A 25,000-nucleotide genomic window follows, 5' to 3' on the forward strand; every position below is an offset into this window, starting at 1 on the left:
CACGGCCCACGCGAATCTCTCCCGCCGTGTGGCATTAACAGTCTATTAGCATCAGGAGGCTTTTGATAGGCAGCCAGCAGGAAGGTTAGTTTCATGTTGTTGTCATCTTTTGCCGATAATCTACAGCCGAGATCCAGCGATCATGCTGAAATGTCACTGTGGCATTTGGGAAAAAGATTCTCTCCTCATCCAAAACAATGTCCAGGCCCACCAACACCGATCGTACACTCGCTGGAGGACAGCTGGAGAGAGGGAGAGAGAGACAGAGAGAGAGAGGGAGAGAAAGAAAGAAAGAAAGAAAGAGGGAGGGAGGGAGAGAGAGAGAGAGAGAGAGACTAAGAGGGACAGAGAGAGAGACAGAGAGAGAAAGGGAGAGAAAGAAAGAAAGAAAGAGAAAGAGAGAGACAAAGAGAGAGAGAGAGAGAGAGAGAGGGAGAGACAGAGAGAGAGAGAGAGAGAGAGACAGAGAGAGACAGAGAGCGAGGGAGAAAGAGAGAGAGGGAGAGAGAGAGAGACAGAGAGAGAGAGATAGACAGAGAGAGGCAGAGAGCGAGGGAGAAAGAGAGAGACAAAGAGAGAGAGAGAGACAGAGAGAGAGAGAGAGAGAGAGAGAGACAGAGAGACAGAGAGCGAGGGAGAAAGAGAGAGAGGGAGAAAGAGAGAGACTGAGAGAGAGTGAGAGAGAGTGATAGACAGAGAGAGGCAGAGAGCGAGGGAGAAAGAGAGAGACAGAGAGAGAGAGAGAGAGAGACAGAGAGAGAGAGAGACAAAGAGAGAGAGACAGAGAGAGAGAGAGACAAAGAGAGAGAGACAGAGAGCGAGGGAGAGAGAGAGAGAGACAGAGAGAGACAGAGAGAGAGAGAGAGAGAGAGAGAGAGAGAGAGAGATGCAACTGGACTGCAGAGTGTGCTGATCACATCTTCTCTCTGACAGCGTAAACTTTTCTAATCTGAGACTCTCAGGCTGTTCGTACATCACCACTAGACTTTACTGTTAAAGAAAACAGGCATCTGAATCTGTTCATTTGTCTACAAGTACAGAGGCATTGATCGTGCTGCAGTTCTGACAGATTTACAGTAGAACAGGAGCTCCCATAAGATCCTGGTGAGAAAACGTAAACAATACGCACAGGGGTTGGACAAAATAATGTGAACACCCATCGTTATAGGGGTTAATATTATTTGTGGAGGCTACTGTGAAAAAATAAATGTTATGATTATCACTTATTTATTTCTCATCGCTATATACTGTCTGCTAGCATAAAAACAAGTTCAGAAGTGGTTAGTTAAAGACATGAAGGTTAGGGAGACATGTTAGACTTCCAAAGCGGTCAGTTTGTGCAGGAGCATCTGTAACGTTTACAGACCAAAACGTCCGAAGCACGGCAAGACTTCAGGGACGGTCAAACACTAGGAGCGATTGTGTCCAAACAACACAGAACACACTATCCACCTTAAAGACCCTGTTTCCACAAAAACACACCGCAGAGGATTTTACAAATTCAACATCCATGGAAAAGTTGCAGCTGTTAATCCATTCATCAGTGACATTGACGCAAAAAAAGAGAAAAAGTTGGTGTCATGATCATAAACCCTGGAGAGCTGAAGACTGGATACGAGCGATATGGTGTTACTGATGAATCATCAGTGACGTTATTAACAGCAGGTCCAGTTTATGGATGGAGAAGAGTAGAACTGTTAAACATGGGGGAGGATCTGTGAAGATTTAGGCGGAGGTATTATGCTGTCTGTCGTTAGCCGAGATGGTCACGTTACTTCCAGCGAGCAATGCTAAGTGATCAGATGCAGCCTATGGTCCAAATGATGTTTCCAAACAATGATGCAATTTTTCAAGATAATGCGCCTGTACAGAAAGACAACACAGTTCAGTCTTGGTTTGAGGAGCAGCAGCCATTCACCTGACTGAACTGAATATCATTGAACCAATGTGGGGACATTTTGAAGAGAAGTGGATTCGCTTTTCCAACCTCACTGCAGCAACTAGAAGATATTCTGTTTGATAAATGGTACAAAATTCCACGGCGCTGTATTAAATGCAAGCGGTGGTCTGACACCTTATTCATAAAGAGATGTTCCACGTTTCATCTGTGTTCAAATTGTTTTGTCCAATCCCTGTAAAACTGTGTCACGTGTTCAGTTTAAAGGATGTTCCTTCATTATCGCAATTAACAAAGATTAAAATAATGCAAGAGGGGGGCACGGTGGCTTAGTGGTTAGCACGTTCGCCTCACACATCCAGGGTTGGGGGTTCGATTCCCACCTCCACCTTGTGTGTGGAGTTTGCATGTTCTCCCCATGCCTCGGGGTTTCCTCCGGGTACTCCGATTTCCTCCCCCGGTCCAAAGACATGCATGGTAGGTTGATTGGCATCTCTGGAAAATTGTCCGTAGTGTGTGATTGCCTGAGTGAATGAGAGTGTGTGTGTGTGCCCTGCGATGGGTTGGCACTCCGTCCAGGGTGTATCCTGCCTTGATGCCCGATGACGCCTGAGATAGGCACAGGCTCCCCGTGACCCGAGGTAGTTCGGATAAAGCGGTAGAAGATGAATGAATGAATGAATGAAAATAATGCAAGCTTTGGGTATTTGTAGTAGGGAGAAAAACAATATGAGGTGAGTACAAAAGGATGATTATACAGGATGTGCTGTACGCTGTTATAATATTCCTCTACAAAAATCTTCAAGCTTATTTGTCTCCTTCGTGCATAAACGACGAGAAAGTAGAAAGTAGTTACGCAATGCCTCCTTCGGTCTATAAAGGTCAGTGCCGCAGCACTTGGGGACATGTGGTTATGGACTTTATGGATGGAGAAGATCAGCACCTGTGACGGAGCAGTGTAGAAAACCGGTGCGAAAGGTCGGCAGCACAGAACGCTTTATCGCCTATGCATTATGCTATTTCTGTGGCCACAAGCCTTATAGATGATCTTTAATTAATCTGTAGCCATGGCAACAGAGGGGTGTCGAAAATCTCCGGGGACCGATTGTCTGATTTATACCACGAGTCCCTAACAAACGGCTCTCTCTGTTTACATGTGCTTACACACACACACACACACACACACACACACACACACACAAATCAGCTCTGGTTACTTTGGGTCAGTAGTTGGCTCAAGTTCCTGAGTTCCTGCTTTAAAACTATGCTTTATTAGTTATGGTCACACTTGTATAAAGACTAATTAGCTTGCCACATATGGAGCCATTTCTCAAATCCACACATGTCCAGTCTTGTGTTTTATTCACATTTACCCTGGCTGTTGTGACCGGCGCTCCATGAAAAAGAAGCCTGAGTTTCTCAGTGATGTGTTCGAGTGTGCGATGTTATATTGACTGAAATTAGAGGCTATGTGAGACCATACCCTTTTGCTTTTTTACGGGTGAAATGTTCGAAGGGAGAGCAAAAGGAAATCTGTTCTTCTAAAGTAAACTGCCACTCAAGGACGGCTGTGAAAAGGTCGCCCCGAGACGGCCGTGCTCAGACAACGCCGGATCGGAGAAATCTCCCCATTATAATTCCCCGCAGGTCTTTACGTGTCAGGATGTCGGCCTTTAAAAAGGATTAATTCGCCATCAAACTCGAAACTTGCCTTTCACAAAATTATACAGCACTCAATTAACATTTGCAGACTAATTGAAGGGCTATTGGCTTTCACATCCGGTTATATAGACTTCTATTTCGGTTACGTTTCCAGATCTGTTGCTGACTGAAGTGGACCGATAAACAGCAAGAAAAACCGCTGGGTCGGTTTTGGGCAAGATCTTGTGCGTACAAAGCAAGGGGAATTCTAAAAGGATTTTTTTTTTTAGATGTAACTACAGATTTGAAACTTTTCAGCATGGCTTCTGGGCAGGAAGCAATTCATACTGTTTTTAATCTGATGTGGACCCATTCAACCCAAATGGCAAGGCGACGGCGAGTAACAGCAGCCCATGACCAAGCATCATATCTCTCATCCACACACACACACAAACCGACACGCTTCTGGCATCATGTTTCTTCAGCAGTAATCCTGTTTGAAATTCAGTATCCATCTCCAGCAACGATGTTTTAATTAACGCAGGTGATTTTAATAGGATTCCTGGGGGAAAGCGTTAAGTCTGTTAACTTACTGATGTGTAGAGCAACTTGGACATCCACAAACCACAGGGGATTTGTACGTGAGTCGATACTGATTGGGTGAAAGTGCCGTAGCACTTTACTGCACGTTATTCACGCACACGTTTATTCGTGCGGTCTTTCAGTATTAACGCAAATTATTCACTGACGCTCGCGTCTTATTTTTAAGTCAATGGCTTAAATGCAGAATTAGGAATTAACATTGACTGGTCACGTAGGATTAAATTAAACATATGTTAATAAAATACTAAATAATACTTAATACTATCTAAATAGTCGACGCGGCCGCTCGGAGCTGTGGCCGTAAGTTCGACAGGCGGATCGGTGTATCCTCTGCAGTGATGCGGTCGATATACCGGTCTGTTGTGGTGAAGAGAGCCTTGCGGCCTTGCGGCTCAGCTCTCTATTTACCAGTCGATCTACGTTCCTACCCTAAACTATGGTCATGAGCTTTGGGTCATGACCGAAAGGACAAGATCCCGGATACAGGCGGCCGAAATGAGTTTCCTCCGTAGGGTGGCTGGGCGCTCCCTTAGAGATAGGGTGAGGAGCTCGGTCACTTGGGAGGAGCTCAGAGTAGAGCCGCTGCTCCTCCACATCGAGAGGAGTCAGCTGAGGTGGCTCGGGCATCTGTTCCGGATGCCTCCTGGACGCCTCCCTGGGGAAGTGTTCCGGGCATGTCCAACCGGGAGGAGGCCCCGGGGAAGACCTAGGACACGCTGGAGGGACTATGTTTCTCGGCTGGCCTGGGAACGCCTCGGTATTCCCCCGGAAGAGCTGGAGGAAGTGTCTGGGGAGAGGGAAGTCTGGGAATCCCTGCTTAGACTGCTGCCCCCGCGACCCGGTTCCGGATAGAAAATGGAGGGATGGATGGATGGACTATCTAAATAATAAAGTCAAATTTCAAATGTTTTGCTGATACTTTGACTGAATGCCTGCGAATTTACATTCACGCTATAAGGTACAGTATATGACCTAGGAACATAAAGAAACTCTTGCTTTTCAGTGCTCTCATATACTCCCTCACCACCCTCTCCATAGCCTCTATTCTCTATCTCTGTGGAAAACAATGATGAAGGAATGTTCAAGGCTAGAGTTCATTTCAGATCAGCCCTCTCTCTCATCATATGTCCAAGTATTTATGTCAAACATGTCTAGAGTTACTGCTCCAGTAAATGTTATAAAACTCAAAAAGTGACCTTTAAATCTTTTATCCTATTATTTTATTCTATTATTCTAAAAGAAATCTTTCTCGGTGTAGTTCGAGCGCTTCTACTTTCCGACGCAGCAACGAAAAAGTAACTCTCAGACTATTGCAGAAGGTTCTGTACACTTCTAACTCAAGTGAGTGACAGCTGGTGAAAATTGCAATATAGCCGAGTTTACCTTAATATAGCGGTCGAGCTGTGGGTAAACCCTGTACACTCCCAGGAGGATGGAGAGTCGGGTTCTGTAGGGGAAACGAGACGAGACCACGTGGGTGACCTCTGGGAAAGTGAAGATTCGAAAGCCAAACTTCTCATAGAGTTCCTGGAGTTCTGCGCTTGGTCTCTGATCGCCCTCGCTTAGGATACTGCCCACGGCACAACGACACTCAGGACCAGGCACCTGGAAAATACATACAGTATATAGTCATTGAAAGAGCGCTGGTTAAAGTAGTAAACGACCCAAACACAAACTTTTGTTGCTTATGTTACGTGAGCGTTCGAGTTTGTCAGCGTTAAAGGTGACTTGCATACAAAGGTAAAGTTTGGTGTTCCACAAGGCTCTGTCCTAGGTCCACTGCCTTTTCGTTATAAATACCCATAATTATGCCTGTGTTACATTCTGATTCTCCTTTTTAATTATGCTTTCATAGCTACACCTGCCACTTGCACTCTAATCACAACACAGCATTTTTCCTGTCGTACTTAACCACGTTCTCTGTAACGTCTGAGGCAATGCAGGTTGTTAATATGCTGTAATACGGCTCGTCCGTCTCTCAGGATCGGACCGATTTCGTCCTAATTGCTCTACTCCCGCTTCTGCTGTTACGGCTATTACATCTCCGAGTTATCTATATACGTATGATTATCCTGCTTACTGTTGCAGATAATCTCACCTGGAAACCACAAGGACTCGTGCAGTCCAACATCTGCTATGCCGATGACTCACCTCCCTGCTGAGGCGATACAGTACAGACTCGGTTCTGTATATGAATGAATACTGAAATGATTTATCATTTCTCCGTCCCTCAGAAGAGACATGTTCTCTTTTGAGGTTCCTGCCCTTTAGTAAACACTATATCTTTAGTAGGTAAAATTGATTTATTTGTCAGCCACAGCAAAAGAGTGACAGTGAAATATTACCTGTTTATTTTTAAATGCAGGAAAAGAGACATTTGGAAAAAAAATATGTGTAAGAAATACACTATTTTGATAGGTTTAGTGTATGAGGTAGAAGAATTCCAATTAAATAATCATTTTTGACATTGATTTCCTAAATGTTATGCATGTTGCACCAAGAGAAATTCTACCTTTCTATTCATCACCAGTTTCTTGTCATTTGTTATTAGCTGGAAAATAACACTCAGGCGCACTGACCGTGACCTTTCAACCAAACTTTCCTGAAAACTTCCCTATCATTGCTGCCGCGAACCCGTCGCTTCGCCCGATCTTCACCCGAAAGCCACAGACAAGGCCTGCAAAAAAGCCTTACACCTCAAGGCAGCAATTAGAGGAGCCTTTTCCCTACAATCTTGAAGAAGCCCTTACTGAGTCCTTGTCAGGTGTAAACACAGGATCCTCCTCAACGACATCTTCCCTCCTCTCAATACCCAACTGGGGGCTAAAACAAATAGTCTCCACACACACACACACACACACACACACACACAGGATGAGTCACCAAGAGAAAAGTGGCCTAATGAGGACCAGCCGCTCCGTCGGAAACAAACATGGAGAGGGAAATGAAATGAATTAAAACACAAACAGGATTTAATAAAGAAATGTAGCAGGCACAGGTGGTGCTGTGTGTGTGTGTGTGTGTGTGTGTGTGTGTGTGTATGTGTGTGTGGGGGGAGCAGACTGATGATATTTCAAATCTCTAATTGCTGAGAGTACGCTGGCTACGGACAGATGCCCAGCTGCCTTCTTCAGAGAGAGAGAGATTACATACTGAAGGACAACACACACACACACACACACACACACACACGTGCATACATACACTTAATAAATGCTCAGGGGAGTAATTGTGGTGTTTGACCACTTTTGTAGGTAGTAAGATGAGGAAAAGGGAGAGTTGTACGAGACCAGATTAGGTCATTTCAGTCTAAGTGATGAATGATGTCAGGTGAAGAAAATCAGGTAAAGATGTCATGGTTTAAAACTAATTGATCGTGCACGGTGACCGAGCAGCGATTTGTCTCACTTCGCCCCCTCCAGAGTCTAACACACTTTCCCGGCTCTTTGGTGCAGTATTAGAGACGATGTGTGGTACACGATGCCGCTTCCTGAATCTGTTTATTTCTCCACATATCTGTCTGAGTTTAACCCAAAGAAGCTGTACTTTACATTCCTAATTCCTATTCATTAAACCTACACTGAAATATGGAGAGAAACCCAGCTGGAGAAACCTGTGGGCCTGTGATAGTTCCTCAACCTCAGCTCCATCATTCACTTCATACTGTAACTGGTCTCAACCGGAGATGTGTGTGTGAGCACGAGTGCGGAGTGATGGAGGAAAATCTTTATGGTTTAGCACAGAATCAGACTTCACTGGATGCGGACTCGCCGGCTGACGCTCGGCTGCAGGAACGTGAGGCTTATGTTTCCTGTCTGCGAGAGGCACTTGGGATTTTTAGTAAAACCCGTGAACCCCAAGGCCTTCTGGGAACCGAAGCTAGTTATCATTTATTATAAACCCCCTTGGAAATGACCTGCTTTCTCGATCCATCTGTTTGCTTTACTTTTCCTGCTGCCTGTGTAAATGCTAGTAGAGAGCAGTAGAGAGTAGTTTGAGATATTTTCAGTGTTGAAAAGACTTTCGATGGACACATGAAGTTGCATCTGTATTACATTTGCTCATAGTCTATAGTTTGCCATAAATTGTGAACATTTCTATCCCCAAAACTCTAAAACATTTTGACATAAACAAACAGGATGTTAGAAGATCGACTGGAGGGAGAACTTGTGTAGGACGTGGAAGAGCATTGCAGTCTTGGTGAAAACTATGCACCTGTCAAGACGGCGTAGGTTGCTCCGCACATCCGCACGTCCCTGTCTGTGGGGATTAAAGGGCAGCATGTTAAGAGGACAGTACATGAGGTGTGACTTTATAAATCATTCAGTGCATCGAACCAATTAAATCAAACTTCATGGAATTCCACGCTGAAACCGCAGACATCTGCAGAGCTCCAGATGGCCAGGCCGAAAACTGCACTCGTACCGGCAACAGCTGCACTTGTTCCCATTCGTTTTTTTCCCTCCGCTAGACACTCGCAGTGAGTCAGACAGCAGGCCACACTGATGGAGCATCCTGCTGTGCTTGTCCTCCACGTGCTTTGATTGACAGAGTGTAGCAATTAGCAGATGCGGTACTAGAGCGAGCGTGCCACACTGGAGAGCAGGCCATATAACGATGAAGCTTATAACGCAGACCTTTCGCAACCCGAGCTGAGCGTCAGGGTTGTTGTGTCAGAACAGACACGGTGAGAGAAAACGATCCGGTCTCACACTTTCATTCGCTTCACCAAATGACAAAGTTGCCCTGATTTTTCTCACCCATGAGAACCTGCTTTAGGTTAGTGACTCTCCTCCTTCTCTTCCTTTCCCGCTGTATTATTTAGCCTAATGAAGACAAGCGCCTAAGGGCAGGCAGGAGCTCTCATTCCAGAAGAGATCATTGTTTTCCTGCACTTCTTCTACAGGCCTTTAAAGCAGCTCTTTTGAGGCTTCTGACCTTGAGATTGGCAGCGGTGCTCCAGGCCCCTCCACTAACGAGCCGGTATCATTAGTCCAATTAGCCGAGCTGGATTAAGACTTAGCCGTAGTTGTGCACAGAAGCAATTTGCTAATTGGAGGCCTGGGAAAAGAAAAATAGAGAGGCCGCCAGTGACAAAAAAGCCTTTCAGCGCCGGAGCAGGAGAGCTGTCAGTCCAACTCGCTCTGCATTCCAGCAGGGATTTGTGCTGAGATGATGTGGACACATTAGTGCCATGGCAACAGCACCGGCCAATGGATGTGGATGTGGATTATGGATATGGACGGAAAGTGGAAAGGAAAGATGAGCCAAACTGAGATCTCTGACATCTCTGGAGATGATGCCAACCTTCAGTCTATAGCTGCTAAGAGAAATGCGACGTCGATCCATCGCTGAACTGATTTAAAATTCATATCACCTGATTCGTTAAATTTAACGGTGTAGTTTGTAATTGTTTTAAACGGACGTTATCCGCTCGTCGTTTCGTGTTGTTCGTGCAAAAAAACAATGCGATGTCACCGACGATACTCTGAACGGTATTTTCCACGTTCATGATCACGCTGATTATAATTTCTTTCGTATGTGATTCGTGTTCGTTTATTCATATATCTAAAACTCAACCAACACATGGCTTTGTTTAGCTCAGTCCCACAAAATCTTATCCTTGAATCTCATATCACGTTTTATTGTGTATTCCTGCTTGTGCGTGAGTACATTTTTGAGTACACGGGCACAAACGTCACACCCGTTTAGAAAGAGAAGATGATGTGTAAACACAACCAGGTTCTATCAGATCTCCCTATATCTGAATAATCACACCCAGCAATAATCCCAAAGAGATCAGTACTCTGGAATTACTGTTCCAACAGCTCCACATAGTGGTGTTGGACACACACATACAATGTTGTGGGCAATTGTGAGCATATTTAGGGTTTTTTGATCTATATATTTCAGATCTCTTTTTTTTTTGAGCTATAAACCTTCCCACCACCTTCACACACTCAGGATTTGTACAATACAATATTTTTTTCAAAATGTACTGACATTACACTGATGTGACAAAGTTAAAGGTGCGGTGCACAATGTTTGAAAGCCAATGTTGACATTTGAAATCACCAAAACGAACAAGCCCCTAACCCAAATGGGCGTCACCCCTGTTTTGATAGCTCCGCCCCTCACATATATACGCAACTCCGTCAACTATTATGGCGGAACCTCCTGGGGCGGCTGGCCGAGGGGATATTTTTATCAATAAATGAACACGATGAGTAATACTATGGTAATACAGATGTGTTTTTGTAGTACTGTGTGTTGTACAGCGAAAGGTTTAGCTCCGTTTCACGCGGAAGACGACGTTCAACACCTAGAACCCGAGGCAGATGTACCGGCAGGTATCCGGCATGTCAATGTATCAATCGCTTTATGCTAATGTCAGACATGTGCACTGAACACTCTCTCCGCCTCATATTGACAAGACACGCCACTTTCTGCTCATTGGCTACACGTTTGTTTTGTTTGGTGGCCCGACTCATGGCATTTTTCAAACATCGTGCACCTCACCTTTAATGTAATATAATCGTGTCAATCGTCACGGCTTTTCTTTTTTTCTTTGCCCTCCCAGACCTGCTGATTTAATTTTCTTTCCCGACGCACACCAATGACGGTGAGCACTTATGACTGATCGCTGTCTCTGACGTTAACCCCAAAGTTCTGCAGGAGCTGGTGAACATTGTGTAGTTCACAGCAGTGTGGCATCCATACTGGTAACATTAGAAACCACCTGCCATGGTCAAAAATTATTTTTGTCTAAAGAACGTAGTATCAAGTACGTCTAGTCCTGGACTTTCAGGTTGAAGAGCATTAGTTCGTTCGCCATGTGCATGTTGGAACAAGCATGAAGGTGGAGAACACAGTGGATGATACACAAATCGGTTGCTCACCCACATCCACATCCACACACAGACCTACCCAGAGTTTGAGAAAACTCTGAAACCAGGAGGAAACAAGTGAAGAACCTACACAGAACTTCCACCCTGAGCTCAGGATCACCCCATGGACCATGGAACTGTGAGCTGTGACATGTCCTGCACCTCCATGTCCCTCACCTTCTTTGGATCATCATAGAAGATGCCTACGGTGGGCAGCTCTGGTGCAACTCTGCAGCTCTCAGCAAACAGCAGGCTGGAATCTTTATAAGGTCCTTGTTTGTATTTATAAGCTACAGTCATGCTTTTCACAGGAGAGGAACCGGTGCTGATGTGGATCTCTGTCAGCAGGCCGGAATAAACCACATACACAGAACAGGTTAAGAGCAGAAGAACCACAAAGAGGAACCCAATGATAGTCCAGTCCACAAACTCCCACATCTCCAAAACTCAAGGATGACTTATTAATGGATGGATGGATGGATGGATGGATAAATGGATGGATGGATGGATGGATGGATGGATGGATGACTGCAGATGAATGCTCTAGATGAGCTTAAGGACTTTGACCAATCGTGTGTCACGTGTCAAGTTGTTGCCTAGCGACAGTGCTTTGACAGGTTTGTCAAATCAAAGCTACGTGTTTTATTTTAGTTCTTGATCAGTGTCCTGGTTTCTGCTGCTGCTGCTTCACTTCCCTAAACACGTGGGAAACCATGACTAGGCTCGATCCCAACAGCATCACTCAGTGTTCGCGTAGGGCACTAAGTAGTGACGCAGTGACGCAGTGTTGCACTAGGCACGTGCACCTAGTGAGCGAGGTGACATTTGGAATACGGCCCGTTTAACGGTTCTTCAAACGGTCTTTTTTTCCGGACGAACCATTATAAAAAAAACATTACAAAAAAATGGCAAACTCGAATCCGTGTGTTAATATAGTCGTAACGTTTTATATCACGACCTGTGTAAAATACCAAGACAGACTTATATATTTAAACGCGTATGTTTGTGGTGCTGTGAAAAAAGTTTACGTTTAAAAGAGCTTAATGCCTTGAATAACTTTTTGGTTCAGTCCGGTTATTCGAGACGATAGATGCTGCGCACCTGAGACGCATATCCCTCCTTTATTCTTATGCGCACATGTGTGATTTTTATGGTAAACACCGCTGTAGTTCATAGACCACTGGTGTACATTTAATTTGGTTTAATTCATACTCTAATTACACTATATGTATCCTTCTATGTAAATGATGCACAGTAAAGGTACAAATACATACACTATATGGTCATAAGTATGTGGACACCTGACCACCCACACCTATATATCCAATACAAACCCATGGGTGTTGGTTCTCCATAGGTTTAGCCGTAAGAGCATTAGTGAAATCAAGTGAGAGGTTCTAGGGTGCAGTAGGTGTTCAGTACGGTTGAGGTCAGGGCTTTGTGTAGGACTCACACCTTAACACCGTGTCGTTAAGGAGCGTGCTGTGTGCACGGGCCTGTGTTATTCATTACTCTTTACTTGATTGTAATGATCTATTACAGCACTATGTTGAGCATTAGGATTGGCGAGACAGACAGAGATTGGTGTGTGTGTGTGTGTGTGTGTGTGTGTGTGTGTGTGTGTGTGTGTGTGTGTGTGCGCAAAGTCTGGCCCACTGCTTTCCATTGTCCCGCCCCTTTACACAAGCTCTAACTTAAAATGATCTTCAGACTAAAGCAGTGTGCAGAAACCTTTCATTCCGTAACCACTGTCTCTCCTCCTCTCAATATGTCTGGGCACTTTTATGACCTTTCAGCCAAGCTGCTGTCAGGCGACGCTCTTAATTTCTCCTCGCTTAAAGGAAAAGTGGTACTAATCGAGAATGTGGCGTCTCTCTGAGGCATGACGGTCAGGGACTACTCTCAGATGAACGAGCTCCACTCCAAGTACTCGGAGAAGGGACTTGTTGTGCTGGGAGCTCCCTGCAACCAGTTCGGCCATCAGGTAAGGTACAGGTGTGTGTGTGTGTGTGTGTGTGTGTGTGTGTTTATTAACTCGTCTATTACATAAAAGTCTAGTTCAAGTGTTAACAAGTTAACAGGATTTGTTCAATTCTCTAACCTGACAACAGTTCATGCCCAAAACTTGTGTTCTTTTGGTGGACCATCTTACCAGATTACTGTATATATGTAGTACTGTTTGACTTTAGTATCCACTTGTATACACAGTGTATAGTATACACTTGTAGAAAGGTAATGCTTATGATCCTAGAAGAATTCGGACCCTCTTTAGAACCCATTTCCTCTCAAGATATTTTCCACATCAGCTTCCCCTTCTAATTAAGAATCAACATCTGTATTGCTTCTTTATGTCACTGTCTATAGAAATAAAATGGAATTGAATTGAATTAGAGCAGGTAATCGAGGATTCAACGAGTATTGAATTAAAACTGTGATTCTTCAGTGTGTTTGTTCACAAATATATCTTGTAATGAGTGCTTAGTGATTGAGGATTTGTAATAACAGCCTAGACGAATGTTGCTCTTTATTTTTTTCAAATACAAGGAAAACACCAAGAACGAAGAAATCCTGAACAGCTTGAAGTATGTGCGTCCTGGGAACGGCTTTGAGCCTCGCTTCCAGCTCCTGGAAAAGATCGACGTGAACGGAAAAGACGCTCACCCCCTGTTTGTGTTCCTCAAGGAGAAACTTCCCTTTCCCAGTGACAACCCTAAGGCCTTGATGACCGACCCCAAGTTCATCATCTGGAGTCCCGTGTGCAGGAACGACGTCTCGTGGAACTTTGAGAAGTTTCTCGTCGGCCCCGACGGAAAACCGTTCAAGCGCTACAGCAAGAGCTTCCAGACCAGTAACATCGAGGCTGACATTAAAGAGCTCCTTATGAAAGTGAAGTAAGCCATCGTGGCTCAGCATGGCCTCAGAGGGGGTTGTGATCAGACAGATCACACCCGTCTTATCAGCCTAATGCCTGCAGGGAAAGATGGTAGTTTGTGTTCAGCTGACTGTGCTGACTTGGTTAGAGTTTGGGTGTTTTGTAGGAAGTTTACTTTATGAAGTCACCACTTGAAATGTACTGAGGGTGGTGGTGGATGTGAACGTAAACACTTATTATTTAACAACCCTAATTTAGCCACGTACAGCAGAGCTCAGCTTCTCCATCCAACTGTCTGAAACCAAATAAACTTTCCAAAATATTCATGATTTTTTCATTGTGTGTGTGTGTATGTGTGTGTGTATGTGTGTGTGTGCAGGGGGGTCACAGAAGCCAGGAAAAATCCTGAGCTTAGAAGGTTAAAGATTAAGTATTTATTGCAGTCAGTATAAGGTTGTAAGACTCTCGTGTATCCTCCGAAGGCAACAAAACGTTTTGGAGGTGAAATATATCAATATAAGTTTCAACATCAGATTATTCCCATCTTTGATCAGCCTACCTATTAATGGAGGAGGTCACAACTGAGAGAAAATATATTTATAGTGCATCAAATAAATAAATAAATAAATTAATACATATTTATAAGCATCTTCCCTCAATGAATATTAAGTCATATTAAAGGTAAAAGCTCATAGTCCTGCTCCATGTCCAGAACCGTGTCCATGAGACTCACGTCCTTCTCGTCCTCTTCTCCGTCGGAAGCTCCTTCATCCACACCGCTGTCTTCACTTCCTGTGCTGTCTCCTCGTGCCGACGGTGTGTTCCCGTTCACAGAGAAACTGTTACACACTCGGTTTAACTCGTTCTCAAACTCCAGCTTTGCCATAAGCTCGTCCAAAAGCTTCATGCCGGGGCTCTCTTCACAAAGGAAACAGGAAGAATTACAGAACATGAATGCAGCTGGATGATAGTGAACGCATTCATGGCACTGCGAATGAAGCAATTTATTTAGAGCTAATTTTTATTTTTTTAGCTTGTTGCATTGCACTTCTTATTCAAAATAATATCTGAGTGTGTTCCACTTAAAATAAAATTAAACCGGTAATTAAATACAATTAAGAAAATAATCTCCACAAAGATTATTATGTTAATTAACTATTAAGTTAATCTTGTATTAATCATGAAAATAAAACTTAAATGGATAATTATACATTTTTAAACTATTATTGAGCAACTCAATAATAAGTAAAATAAATAATAAATAAAACTTCTCGACCGGTACAATATTAATACGTAGGAGGAATAATAAAAACTACAGTAACACCTCTGTTATTACCATGATAAGAAGGGGAGTAAAGTGTTATAACACGTCTCACTGACCTATATGTGCAGGAAGATCCTGATGTTAAGGTTCAGGAACAGAGACAGTAAAAGCCTCCAGGTCGCGTCTAGATCCCGGACTGGACCACAAAAGGTGTGGAGAATAATTAGATTAGATATAATCTAGATATAATTAGATATAATTACACATAATTAAAGCTAATCGTCAAACCCACAGCACACACCTGCACAAACACACACCTGCACTCAGCTCTGTTCTGTGTCGGGACAGGATTGTAGGCCGTCAGGGCGAGGCAGACGTTATGAAGCCGCTCAGTCCTTGTCTGCATCGTCTCAGCTGCCATGACATGGATCTAAATGCTTTTGTTTTTTTGTTTTCTTTCTTTTTTTTTCACATACACAAGTTAATGAGTATTCAAACGCAGAGATGTGGGACTCGAGTCATATGACTTGACTCGAGTCAGACTTAAGTCGCAAATTTGAGACTTATATTACAAATATGAAAAAATATTCGACAAATATTAAAAAAAGACTCGACTTGACTTTGACTTGACATTCATGACTTCAGACTTACTTGTGACTTGCACATGTGTGACTTACTCCCACCTCTGTTCAAATGTTTATCATAACAGTGTTCAGTGACTTGAAGGTAAATTTATTGCGTGCGTTAAGTCTCGTGTGTAACATTTTTAAATTTATTTAGATTTAAAACTTCAGATAAAACCGAACTATATCTAAACAAAATCTGAGAACTTAATCTGGAGAATTTATTTTCTTTTGCAATAATATGCCTTGGGATGAGTGCAATTCTGTCTAATTAATAAATCATTTAAAATAATAAATTTTGTTGTTGCTTTTTTTTTTTTACAAAACTTATTAAAGCAAAATTTCTTTTAGCAAAATTTCTAGTAGCATTCTTGAAGGTCGTCTCACTAACATGTTAGCTTCTTTGATTAAGATCAACTACACTAAATTAAATATTTAAGTGGTTAAATTAATGATCCTAAACAGACTCAACATGACATTTGAAAACTAGATAGCAATATTATTCCAAGTTCAATAAACAATAACTAACATTACTTGCCCTTTTTCCTTGAGTTTTAATTAATGTAAAATTTTACAGCACAAGATCCTTTATACTGTAAACTTTCTACACGCACGAGACCTGTTTCATTACATTTCAACTCAAATTTGTTTGTAAACAATTCGGTTTTGTTTACATACAGTATCGGATCTAAATCCGTTCTATTCATTACGATTCGGTTCTTTACTTGCTCTTGTTGGTGAAGCAAAGAGTCGATTCTTTTTTACAAGGATTCTTTTCTAATATGGCACGTTTCGGTGCCTTAGATTGAGCCTAAAAAAAAAAAGAACCGTGCATTTAACCATGCTAAACAAAGAAAAAGATGTCATACAGAAGAAAACGAATAGAATTGTGTAGGATAAAATAGAATCGAATAGAATTGATTATTCAAAATATTCAGCCTAAGAATAAAAAAAAGATTACGTAAGTAAAACGTAATACTTAAGTCTGATATTTCTGCATTGTAAATAATGTAAGTAAAACATAATCAAAACACTTTCGAAAATAATCAGAAAGAAATATGATTCGAATCGTTTTACTGAACCGAATCACTAATGAAGAATCGATTTGCGCTTCTACTGTTGTTTGACACTAGGAGGCGCGCGTGAGCAACAGGTTTTGACGCCTCGCTAACACACAAGCAGCTGTAGTGAAAATGGCCGGGCAGGAAGATCCAGTGCAGCGAGAAATCCACCAGGATTGGGCGAATCGCGAGTATATCGAAGTGATTACGAGCAGCATCAAGAAAATAGCCGACTTCCTCAACTCGTTTGGTGGGTTCCTTCATCCCAATAACCGCCGCTATAATGCTAACTGCGTTAGCATGTCGGAGATGAGGAGCGGCTAGTCGGCTAGCTGTAGCTTCCTGTGTTGTTATTTACACCTCACTGTGTCGCTTTTAAACACTCGTTTATAAACGTTTAGTGTTTCTCAAATCTCATAAACACCGAGTTAAACGTGTGTACGATGTCAGAGACGTGTTACTGATCCCCTTCCAGCTTTAGTAAGCTAACTAGCACAACAAGATAGCGTTGCTAGTCAGAAACACGACGTTATTCATGAATAAAGAGGAGAAAATCATATAAAAACGCACACAAATGTCTTTACAGCCGAATTATTTACTTTATTATTATTTATGTAAGACGACCTGCAACGTATAGATGGAGGTTTAATTCGTTTCAGCTCCGTTTCTGTTGAATTCTGATGAATTATATGATTAGAGTTGATTGTAGAATGAACTAAAGGTTCTGTTTTACTTCAATCTTTCCTCCTTAGATATGTCCTGCAGGTCCCGTTTAGCCACACTGAACGAGAAGCTCACTGCCCTGGAGAGAAGGATCGAGTACATCGAGGCCAGAGTGAGTGGGGAAAAGTCAGAAAAGTCATCATCCGTTGGCTTGTTCGATATATTTCATCTAATCTTAAGCTCAGGATATAAACACATTTAAAACACTAGAATTCGCACCAGAGACACGGTCACTTTTATTCCTTTTTTTATTCGTTCGAGTTTCAGATCAAATTCAGGTTTTATTCGTCACGTACGTGAACACGCACGTTGTGACGTGTAGTGAAACGTGTTGAGCGTGAGTTTGGACTCGCCTCATAAGTGTCACACGCTGTGTTAGAAATACGAGAGGAACGGAAACGTCTTTCTAGAGCGATTTGATGCCTTTGTGACGATCCTGTTTGACCAAACGTATAAAATTCTTCTAAGTATAAAATTCTTCTTCTAACATTTAAAGCTATCCACAATCTTGCACCTTCATATCTTCTTGATCTTCTTCATACTCCAAAACAAACTCGTACTCTTAGATCTTCTTCTTCCACTCATTTCGTTGTTCCTTCTTGTCCGTCTTGTAACTATGGGGAATAGAGCTTTCAGTTACTCTGCACCTCAGCTCTGGAACTCACTTCCATCTGAACTCCGTAATATTGATTCTCTTTAATTATTTAAATCTCAGCTTAAAACTCATCTGTTTAGTTTAGCTTATTCTACACCATAATTTGTACTGCTGGTCTAATTTGTATCGCAATGTAGCTATTCGACTTTGATTGTCTTTGTTGTTTTTTGTACGGTGATCTTGAGTGTCCAGAAAGGCGCCTTTAATAAAATGTATTATTATTATTATTATTATTATTATTATTATTATTATTAAACGGGGCGTTTTCCAGACTTGCGAACAACGGTTATGGTCAAATGAAATGGAGATAAAGATAAATAAAGAAGTCGGCCTTGAAGATTCTTAACGTGTGACGTGAAGCGAGAACAACGTTAGAAACAGTAATAATACTCCTGGTTTTGTTAATGTACTTCACTTGCTGTCTAACTCACACCACAGGACCTCCACGCTTCAGACGATCGATCAGGTTTCTGTGGCACTCGACAGCGTGCAGCGTTCACTGCTGACTTTATGATTTGGTTGCAAAACGGTTCCCAGCAAGCTGAACTCACTGTCACTTTCTTTGTTCAAGGTTACAAAAGGGGAAACGCTGACCTAACCTCCCTGATGATGAGGACGAGACAAAATGGCCACACTTCTTCTTCTTTTTTTTGTTTTTGTTTTTTTTTCTTCCCTTTTCTCGTGTACTGATTCTCGTGTACTGAAAAAAAAAAACCAAGCGACTGTTTTTCAACCAGCCTCTTAAAGCCCCAGTTAGGAACTGCAGACACAGTGATACACACGTTTGGGTGTCAAAAAAGGAACAGTAAAAAGCTCTAGGTATTTGTACGGTTCAAAATGTTCAGGTCCGGCTGTAGCAGTTCCTCACTGCGGCTTTAACACGTGGGACCACGATTCATCTGTGACCATTTTAATTTCCCACAATTTTCTGATTCAGTATGAACAGATGTTAACGTGGGTGTTGTTTTTATTATTTTTGTTACTGTCTCTGTGGTGCTTGCACTTCATCGTATCCTGAGTAGAATTGGTCAGATATCATTATTAACTGGGTAATTCAGACACTAAACATAAAAATCTGATAAAACCATTGTACAAACGAGCGAGTTCGACGTGGGGGGTCGGGTGGAGAAGGAATCTTTCAAAATGGTTGTTTTTTTTTTTGTTGTTGTTGTTGTTTTTTCCTAAAACAAAAAATTGAAGTTGTTCACTCTACACCGTGTGTGTGTGTGTGACCGGTTTCTGTATATATTTTGTAAGTGTTGGAACGCAAAAGCCTGCGTTTTAAGAAACACCTGTGCCCTGTGACGGTTTCTCACGCAATAGCACATCTTCATACATCGAGCGTGTGGACCGAGAGGCCGGAAGAGTCACTGAAGTGCCAATTTTGATCGTGCGGAAGTTGTCGCCGGCCTCCCGTGTTTTAATGCTCATACTTTGATGTATTGTGGTTATAATAATAATAATAAACATGTTACATAACCGTTGTGTGTTTGTGGTCATTTTGTCATATGAACATATCTATTCATTCATGACGTGACATACGGCTAAGTACGGTGACCCATACTCAGAATTCGTTCTCTGCATTTAACCCATCCAAAGTGCACACACACAGCAGTGAACACACACACACACACACAGTGGGCAGCCATTTATGTTGCGGTGCCCAGGGAGCAGTTGGGGGGCACCTCAGTCGTGGTATTGCCGGCCCGAGACTCGAACCCACAACCTTAGGGTTAGGAGTCAAACTCTTAACCATTAGGCCACGACTTCCATGTTGATGTTACTTTTGAAGGAGACGAAGGCTAAACCAAGATGTCTATATTTCTGTCAGTTTATACCAGAGATCACAATTCTGTTAGGTAAGAAGGTGTTGATCAGGTTATCGGTTCGATCGTAGCTCGTTCACAGGGATTCGCACAGCAGACGCTCCACAGAAACGTGAACGTTTTGATCATTTAGCAAAGAGAGATTATAATCTTTAACGTGGTGACTGTGTCTGCAAGACGTCTCTCGGCGTCGACTCTTCGTTACAGACGGACGCGAAGCCGTCGTTAAGGTTTCTGACATCTTCAGGACAGCAGTTTACTCTTCGAGGCTTCATGTTAACATGACGAGCACTGATTTTATTTTTTTGCCTGTCTAACTCAAGAGAAGTCAAAAGCAACTTGTTTACAGTGATAGAACTGGTACTAAGTTCACGTAACTATAAACGGACAAATGTACGATAATTAAAAAAAACCCCACACACACATTGTTCACACATATTGCTGTGGTGTAAGAGACCACTTCATGCTGTTAGAGTAAAATAAACACCACAAACCATCACCATAGATTATTAATCTTTACTCCATGTGTTTTATTCTTTACTCCTTATTCAGTTATTTATTGTTTTATGTCAGAGGTTCACTGGATATTCTACAATTTTGTACTGTTTACTGATTAAAAACGTCCACTCTAATAATATGTTTAATTAAAATAATAATAAAGGCTGGTGTTTGGGGGACTTTACATTTGTTGTAGTTTACTGACTTCCTGTTTCCGGTTCTCTGTGTTTTTGTTGCTGTCACGAGATACATTAGATTTTTAATCTTATTATTATCACTGAAGCAGTTTTATGCTTTGTGTATAAATAAATTTGTCCTCTAACATATTTAATGCTTGTATAAAGGATCATGTTGACTTTATACGGAGGGGACATCAGCAAAGGTCTGGAAAATGTCCCAGTTTGCATCGAAAAGGACGTGATTGAGGGCAGTTTGCCCAACTTCCAGGTATATTTTCGTCTTTTGTTTGTTCATTTATAATATTTTTTTAAAAACATAACTAGCTTTTGTTTGATTTTGTTTTGTCTTTACTTTGGTGTCTATGCTGCAGTTTCTGTTTATAACCACTAGATGGCAGCAGAGACTCTTATTCACTCATACTGACTGTTTCTGTTTATTTATTTACACTTGTGTGTTTAATTGTATTTCAGGAAATGTGTGTGTCTTGTTTAATCATGTAATGTTTATAGACTTATTATATATATTGAAATATTATCAAACACTGAAAACAGCAGGTTTTTTTTAAAATTACGAATAGATTTTGTTACTATACAAGTTGTTAACTGTGTGTGTGTGTGTGTGTGTGTGCTTCAGTACACTCCAGAGAACATTCAGGGTCTGGGCTGTGATATTGACCCGAGTGAAGTGACCCTGCCAGGCTGCTCATGTCTCTCTGTGTCCTGTGAGCCGCTCGGCTGCCCGTGCCTGCGCTTCGGCCTGGCGTACACCGATGGAGGTTTACTGGAGCAGCGAGAGGAGTCGGGTGCCTCTTACAGCCAGCCTGTGTTTGAATGTAATGCCCTGTGTGCATGTAGCGAGTCCTGCCAGTCTCGCGTGGTCCAGAATGGCCTGCAAACCCGCGTCTGTGTTTTCCGAACAGAGAACCGTGGCTGGGGGGTCGTGACCCTGGAAGCCATCGCACGTGGCAGTTTTGTGTGCGAGTACGCCGGGGAGGTGATCGGGTTCGAGGAGGCACGGAAGAGGCAGCTGTCTCAGACTCCTGAGGATAAGAATTACATCATCGCCGTGCAGGAACACGGTGGCTCTCTGAGGACTGGCACGACGTTTGTGGATCCGGACACTGTAGGCAACGTGGGGCGCTTTCTGAACCACTCCTGCCAGCCCAACCTGACCATGGTGCCTGTGCGTGTGCACTCCTTAGTGCCCAGACTGGGCCTCTTCTCCAGACGAGACATAGAACCAGGCGAGGAACTCACCTTCGATTACTCAGGAGGACATGCGCCGAGAACCGACGCTTCTGCTGAAGGAGATCTCCAGAGGAAAGTGTGTCTGTGTGGTGCACACAACTGTACTGGCTTTCTACCTTTAGACTTTTCAGTCCTGCACTGAGATACAGTCGGGAAATGATTCTGTACCTTATTTATAGGTTAGAATGCAATTTTAACACCATTTAGGTCGTTATGAACACACACATTTATAAGTATCGCAGCTGACATGTTTCACCTGTATTCAATCTGGCAGCCTGTCCTTATTCATTCATTCATTCATCTTCTACCGCTTATCCGAACTACCTCGGGTCACGGGGAGCCTGTGCCTATCTCAGGCGTCATCGGGCATCAAGACAGGATACACCCTGGACGGAGTGCCAACCCATCGCAGGGCACACACACACTCACTCACTCACGCAATCCTGTCCTTATTATTAAATGATATCTCGGAGACTCAGAGCTGTTCGTGTCCTGATGGGAACACCGATGGGAACGCTGACACCCCACAGCTCTCAATATAAACTCAATATGATCTCATGTTCCCTCCGTGTCTGAGGGTTTCCTCCAGATGGTGAATGTTTCATAGACATGCACAGAATTAAATCCAGGTATTACACACTTACACACCTTAATGCCTTTAACTCATGGAACACTCATTATTATTAGTTTACACGTCATTACAGGAAATTTATAATTTCCAAAATCAAATGTAAATTTCTGGAAAGTTCAGAGTTTCTAAAATTACTAATTTAGCTTTTGGCAAAAAATTTCAGAACATTTTAAAATAATATCGGAAACGTAACTTTTTTGTTACCATTTGAAACCATTTGTTTCCCCAAACTGGTCATTTCGATGTCAGAAAATTTTACGAATTTTTTTAATTTTTTTTAAACAACTCAACAGCTCATAATTCCATATCATCGACATCCCGTGATTCCAGATATCACTCCTAGAAAAAGGCTTCTCTACTTCGACAGGTTGGCTGCCCTCAGTACCTCTACAACAGTGTGGAGCTACGTGGTGAAGTTTCATTCCTCTGTATAGATTTCAGTCCCTCACAGGGTGTGTGTGTGTGTGTGTGTGTGTGTGTCATCACTGAGCTGAAGCTGCTTATACACAGCACATGAAGTTATTCCTCGGTGTAACGTGTCGATCTTAAACCGCTCGACTTTTCCGCACCACTCGTTCCATCCCACTTGTGTTCTGTGCCGTAAACACCAGGCCGTGTTTCCTCCCTTACCGCGTGTGTCCGTCTTTCGAGCGAGTTTCAGAACCGCCGCCTTCCTCTTTAACAGAACTTTCAGCTGGAGTCAAATCTCAGGGGTAATAAGCAATTAAAAAGAGCCTCTGGGTGTTTGGATATAGAAACAGAGCTCTCTCCCAAGCGCCATAGAGGAAGGGGACGGAGCGACCCACTTCACAGAGTCGTCATTCTTAAATCCCGTCTCTCTCTCTCTCTCTTTCTCCCCCCTCCACGTCTGTGCCCCACTTCTAGCCAGGACCCACCTTCATCTCTACAGCGATATTAAAATCCTCATCTGGGTTAATTAGCCCGGAGACCCGAGATAAAGAACACGGCTTCAGAAACAAGACCGGAACACGAGGCGCGTCGGCGTGCGAGCGTACGGATTCGCCGTGTCTGCGTGCGGACGGTAAACAATCCAACGTGTTAATCACAACTCCGCTACTTCACCTGGCAGGTTAACCTCTTTAACTCTCCACTCATTATTTACCTCCTTTACTCAAAAGCATGCGATATAATCTGGGATGAAATAAACGTGTACGATTTCCACGTTCAATCAACCAAAACATGTTTGTAGTCCTAAAGTTTGTTTAGTTCTGCAAGAGCTCTCAGTTTACTGTAACAGGAAGTTACAGAGGTTTGTCACCCAAATCACGGTCGAAAATGTTTTGAGTCCTAAACCACAGAACAGCGAGATCGGGATTGGGCTTGATTCAGAGATTTACTCGAAACGCTTTGACGCTTTTGAGACGGACCTCTTAACCTCTACGTGTGTGTACTACGTTTGCCGTAAAGGATTTTTTTTTAACGGTTTTCCAGATTATTCCTTTAATAGAGCGAAACCGAGAGACTCTTTATTCCTTTCAGGAGACGCCACACTAAGATGTGAGATCATCTTAACCCAGTATGAGTCAGGGGTGCCATCATTTACGTATATCGGTTTGACTGTTGTGGTTTGTTTTGTACACGTTCACTCGTCTTTTCTCGTGCTTCAGGTCTGTCGTGTATTTTAAAGCCTTTCATTTACGATTTCTCTCGATGATATTTTACTCTTCCTTTGCGCCTTTGCGGTCGCAGTTAATTGAGATTCATTAAGTTTTTTTTCCTTCACCCCTGCAGCTGCTTTTGTGTGTATTGTTTATTAACTGCTCTTGACTTCCTGTCTTCTGTCTGTTGAACCGCTTCCGTAGAAAAGGCGAGCGTGGTCTCGGCCCAGCCTTCCAGGGCCTTTCGGTCTCCCAGAGGTGTGATTTTCATGAGGAATTCAATCGAGTGTGTCTGCAGGTTCTCGTTGTCCTGAGCTGTAGCTCTGGTTTGAATTCTTCTGAAAAACCTCTATGTTTTTGTCTCACAGCTGTTCTGTAACTTCCTGACACGTTTACGACACACACACGAGAAAGCTGCCTCTGGTGCAGAGTGCAGGAGGAACCTCGTGCCCTCGGATCGGACCGGAGGAGACGCCGCACCGACTCGCGTGCGATAGACTCTCTGAAATTCGACTCCTGTCTCATGACTCATCACGTCCTGTGAGTAAGCAAGTCTCCCAGGTCTCTATGGCAACAGAACGTGCGATATCGATCGGACGGAGAGTGTGGGCGGCGTTTCACAGCGATTGTTGGCCGGTGAAACAGAAAGGCTGCACTGCTGATGGAGCGACCTTCAGTTTAACTGTCACGCTGCCCTCAGAGCCGTCGGCGTCACCGTTTAATCCAAACTGATCGGCGGCTCCGTGGAGCTGCTTCTCCACGTTCTGTCCATC

At 43.0% G+C, this 25,000-nt stretch overlaps 4 protein-coding genes and 1 long non-coding RNA gene across 6 annotated transcripts in view; 3 read left to right on the top strand and 2 right to left on the bottom strand.

Annotated features, from left to right (window-relative positions):
* LOC132838039 (testis-expressed protein 264 homolog) overlaps nucleotides 1-11,717 on the bottom strand; it is a 37,673-nt gene extending 25,956 nt beyond the window's left edge. The window contains exons 1-2 of the mRNA XM_060858142.1: nucleotides 11,206-11,717; nucleotides 5,525-5,746 (exon numbers count right to left, since the gene is read on the bottom strand). Coding sequence (XP_060714125.1) covers nucleotides 5,525-5,746; nucleotides 11,206-11,466 — 483 coding nt within the window. The 5' untranslated portion in view covers nucleotides 11,467-11,717. The remainder of the gene's footprint in view (nucleotides 1-5,524; nucleotides 5,747-11,205) is intronic.
* Nucleotides 11,718-12,757: 1,040 nt separating this feature from the next.
* Nucleotides 12,758-14,222, top strand: gpx1a (glutathione peroxidase 1a). The gene is made up of 2 exons (XM_060858541.1): nucleotides 12,758-13,012; nucleotides 13,573-14,222. Exons 1-2 carry the CDS (start codon nucleotides 12,797-12,799, stop codon nucleotides 13,921-13,923), a joined length of 567 nt encoding a protein of 188 aa, XP_060714524.1. The 5' UTR covers nucleotides 12,758-12,796; the 3' UTR covers nucleotides 13,924-14,222.
* Nucleotides 14,223-14,347: 125 nt separating this feature from the next.
* LOC132838389 (uncharacterized) lies at nucleotides 14,348-15,679 on the bottom strand. The gene is made up of 3 exons (XR_009647625.1): nucleotides 15,482-15,679; nucleotides 15,281-15,360; nucleotides 14,348-14,818 (listed from the first exon to the last, which is right to left on the bottom strand). It is a non-coding gene; the product is annotated as an uncharacterized LOC132838389 (long non-coding RNA).
* A 1,240-nt stretch (nucleotides 15,680-16,919) lies between these two features.
* brk1 (BRICK1 subunit of SCAR/WAVE actin nucleating complex) lies at nucleotides 16,920-19,707 on the top strand. The gene is made up of 3 exons (XM_060858537.1): nucleotides 16,920-17,098; nucleotides 17,601-17,683; nucleotides 18,798-19,707. The coding sequence occupies exons 1-3, from the start codon at nucleotides 16,981-16,983 to the stop codon at nucleotides 18,822-18,824; spliced, it is 228 nt and encodes a 75-aa protein (XP_060714520.1). The 5' UTR covers nucleotides 16,920-16,980; the 3' UTR covers nucleotides 18,825-19,707.
* A 1,071-nt stretch (nucleotides 19,708-20,778) lies between these two features.
* Nucleotides 20,779-25,000, top strand: part of setmar (SET domain and mariner transposase fusion gene) — a 7,295-nt gene continuing 3,073 nt past the window's right edge. Inside the window, exons 1-3 of one of the 2 annotated variants that reach the window (XR_009647578.1) lie at nucleotides 20,779-20,997; nucleotides 21,364-22,606; nucleotides 24,596-25,000. The exon at nucleotides 24,596-25,000 is cut by the window's right edge and continues 3,073 nt beyond it. Coding sequence is in view for 1 of the 2 variants with exons in the window: in XM_060857532.1 (XP_060713515.1) it covers nucleotides 20,899-20,997; nucleotides 21,364-22,119 (855 nt within the window). In the remaining variant the exon portion in view is untranslated. Of the gene's footprint in view, nucleotides 20,998-21,363 lie in introns of both variants that reach the window. The other variant, XM_060857532.1, reaches the window with a different exon arrangement.

This window comes from Tachysurus vachellii, chromosome 22, assembly GCF_030014155.1.
Source record: "Tachysurus vachellii isolate PV-2020 chromosome 22, HZAU_Pvac_v1, whole genome shotgun sequence".
In the NCBI taxonomy this organism is placed as follows: domain Eukaryota; kingdom Metazoa; phylum Chordata; class Actinopteri; order Siluriformes; family Bagridae; genus Tachysurus; species Tachysurus vachellii.

What these genes read in the sequence shown, in the direction of transcription:
- brk1 (XM_060858537.1), top strand. Translation starts at nt 16,981, where the DNA reads ATGGCCGGGCAGGAAGATCCAGTGCAGCGAGAAATCCACCAGGATTGG. An exon ending in CGACTTCCTCAACTCGTTTG is followed by an intron (nt 17,099 to 17,600) that starts GTGGGTTCCTTC and finishes TTTCCTCCTTAG; the next exon opens with ATATGTCCTGCAGGTCCCGT. An exon ending in TCGAGTACATCGAGGCCAGA is followed by an intron (nt 17,684 to 18,797) that starts GTGAGTGGGGAA and finishes TCTTTGTTCAAG; the next exon opens with GTTACAAAAGGGGAAACGCT.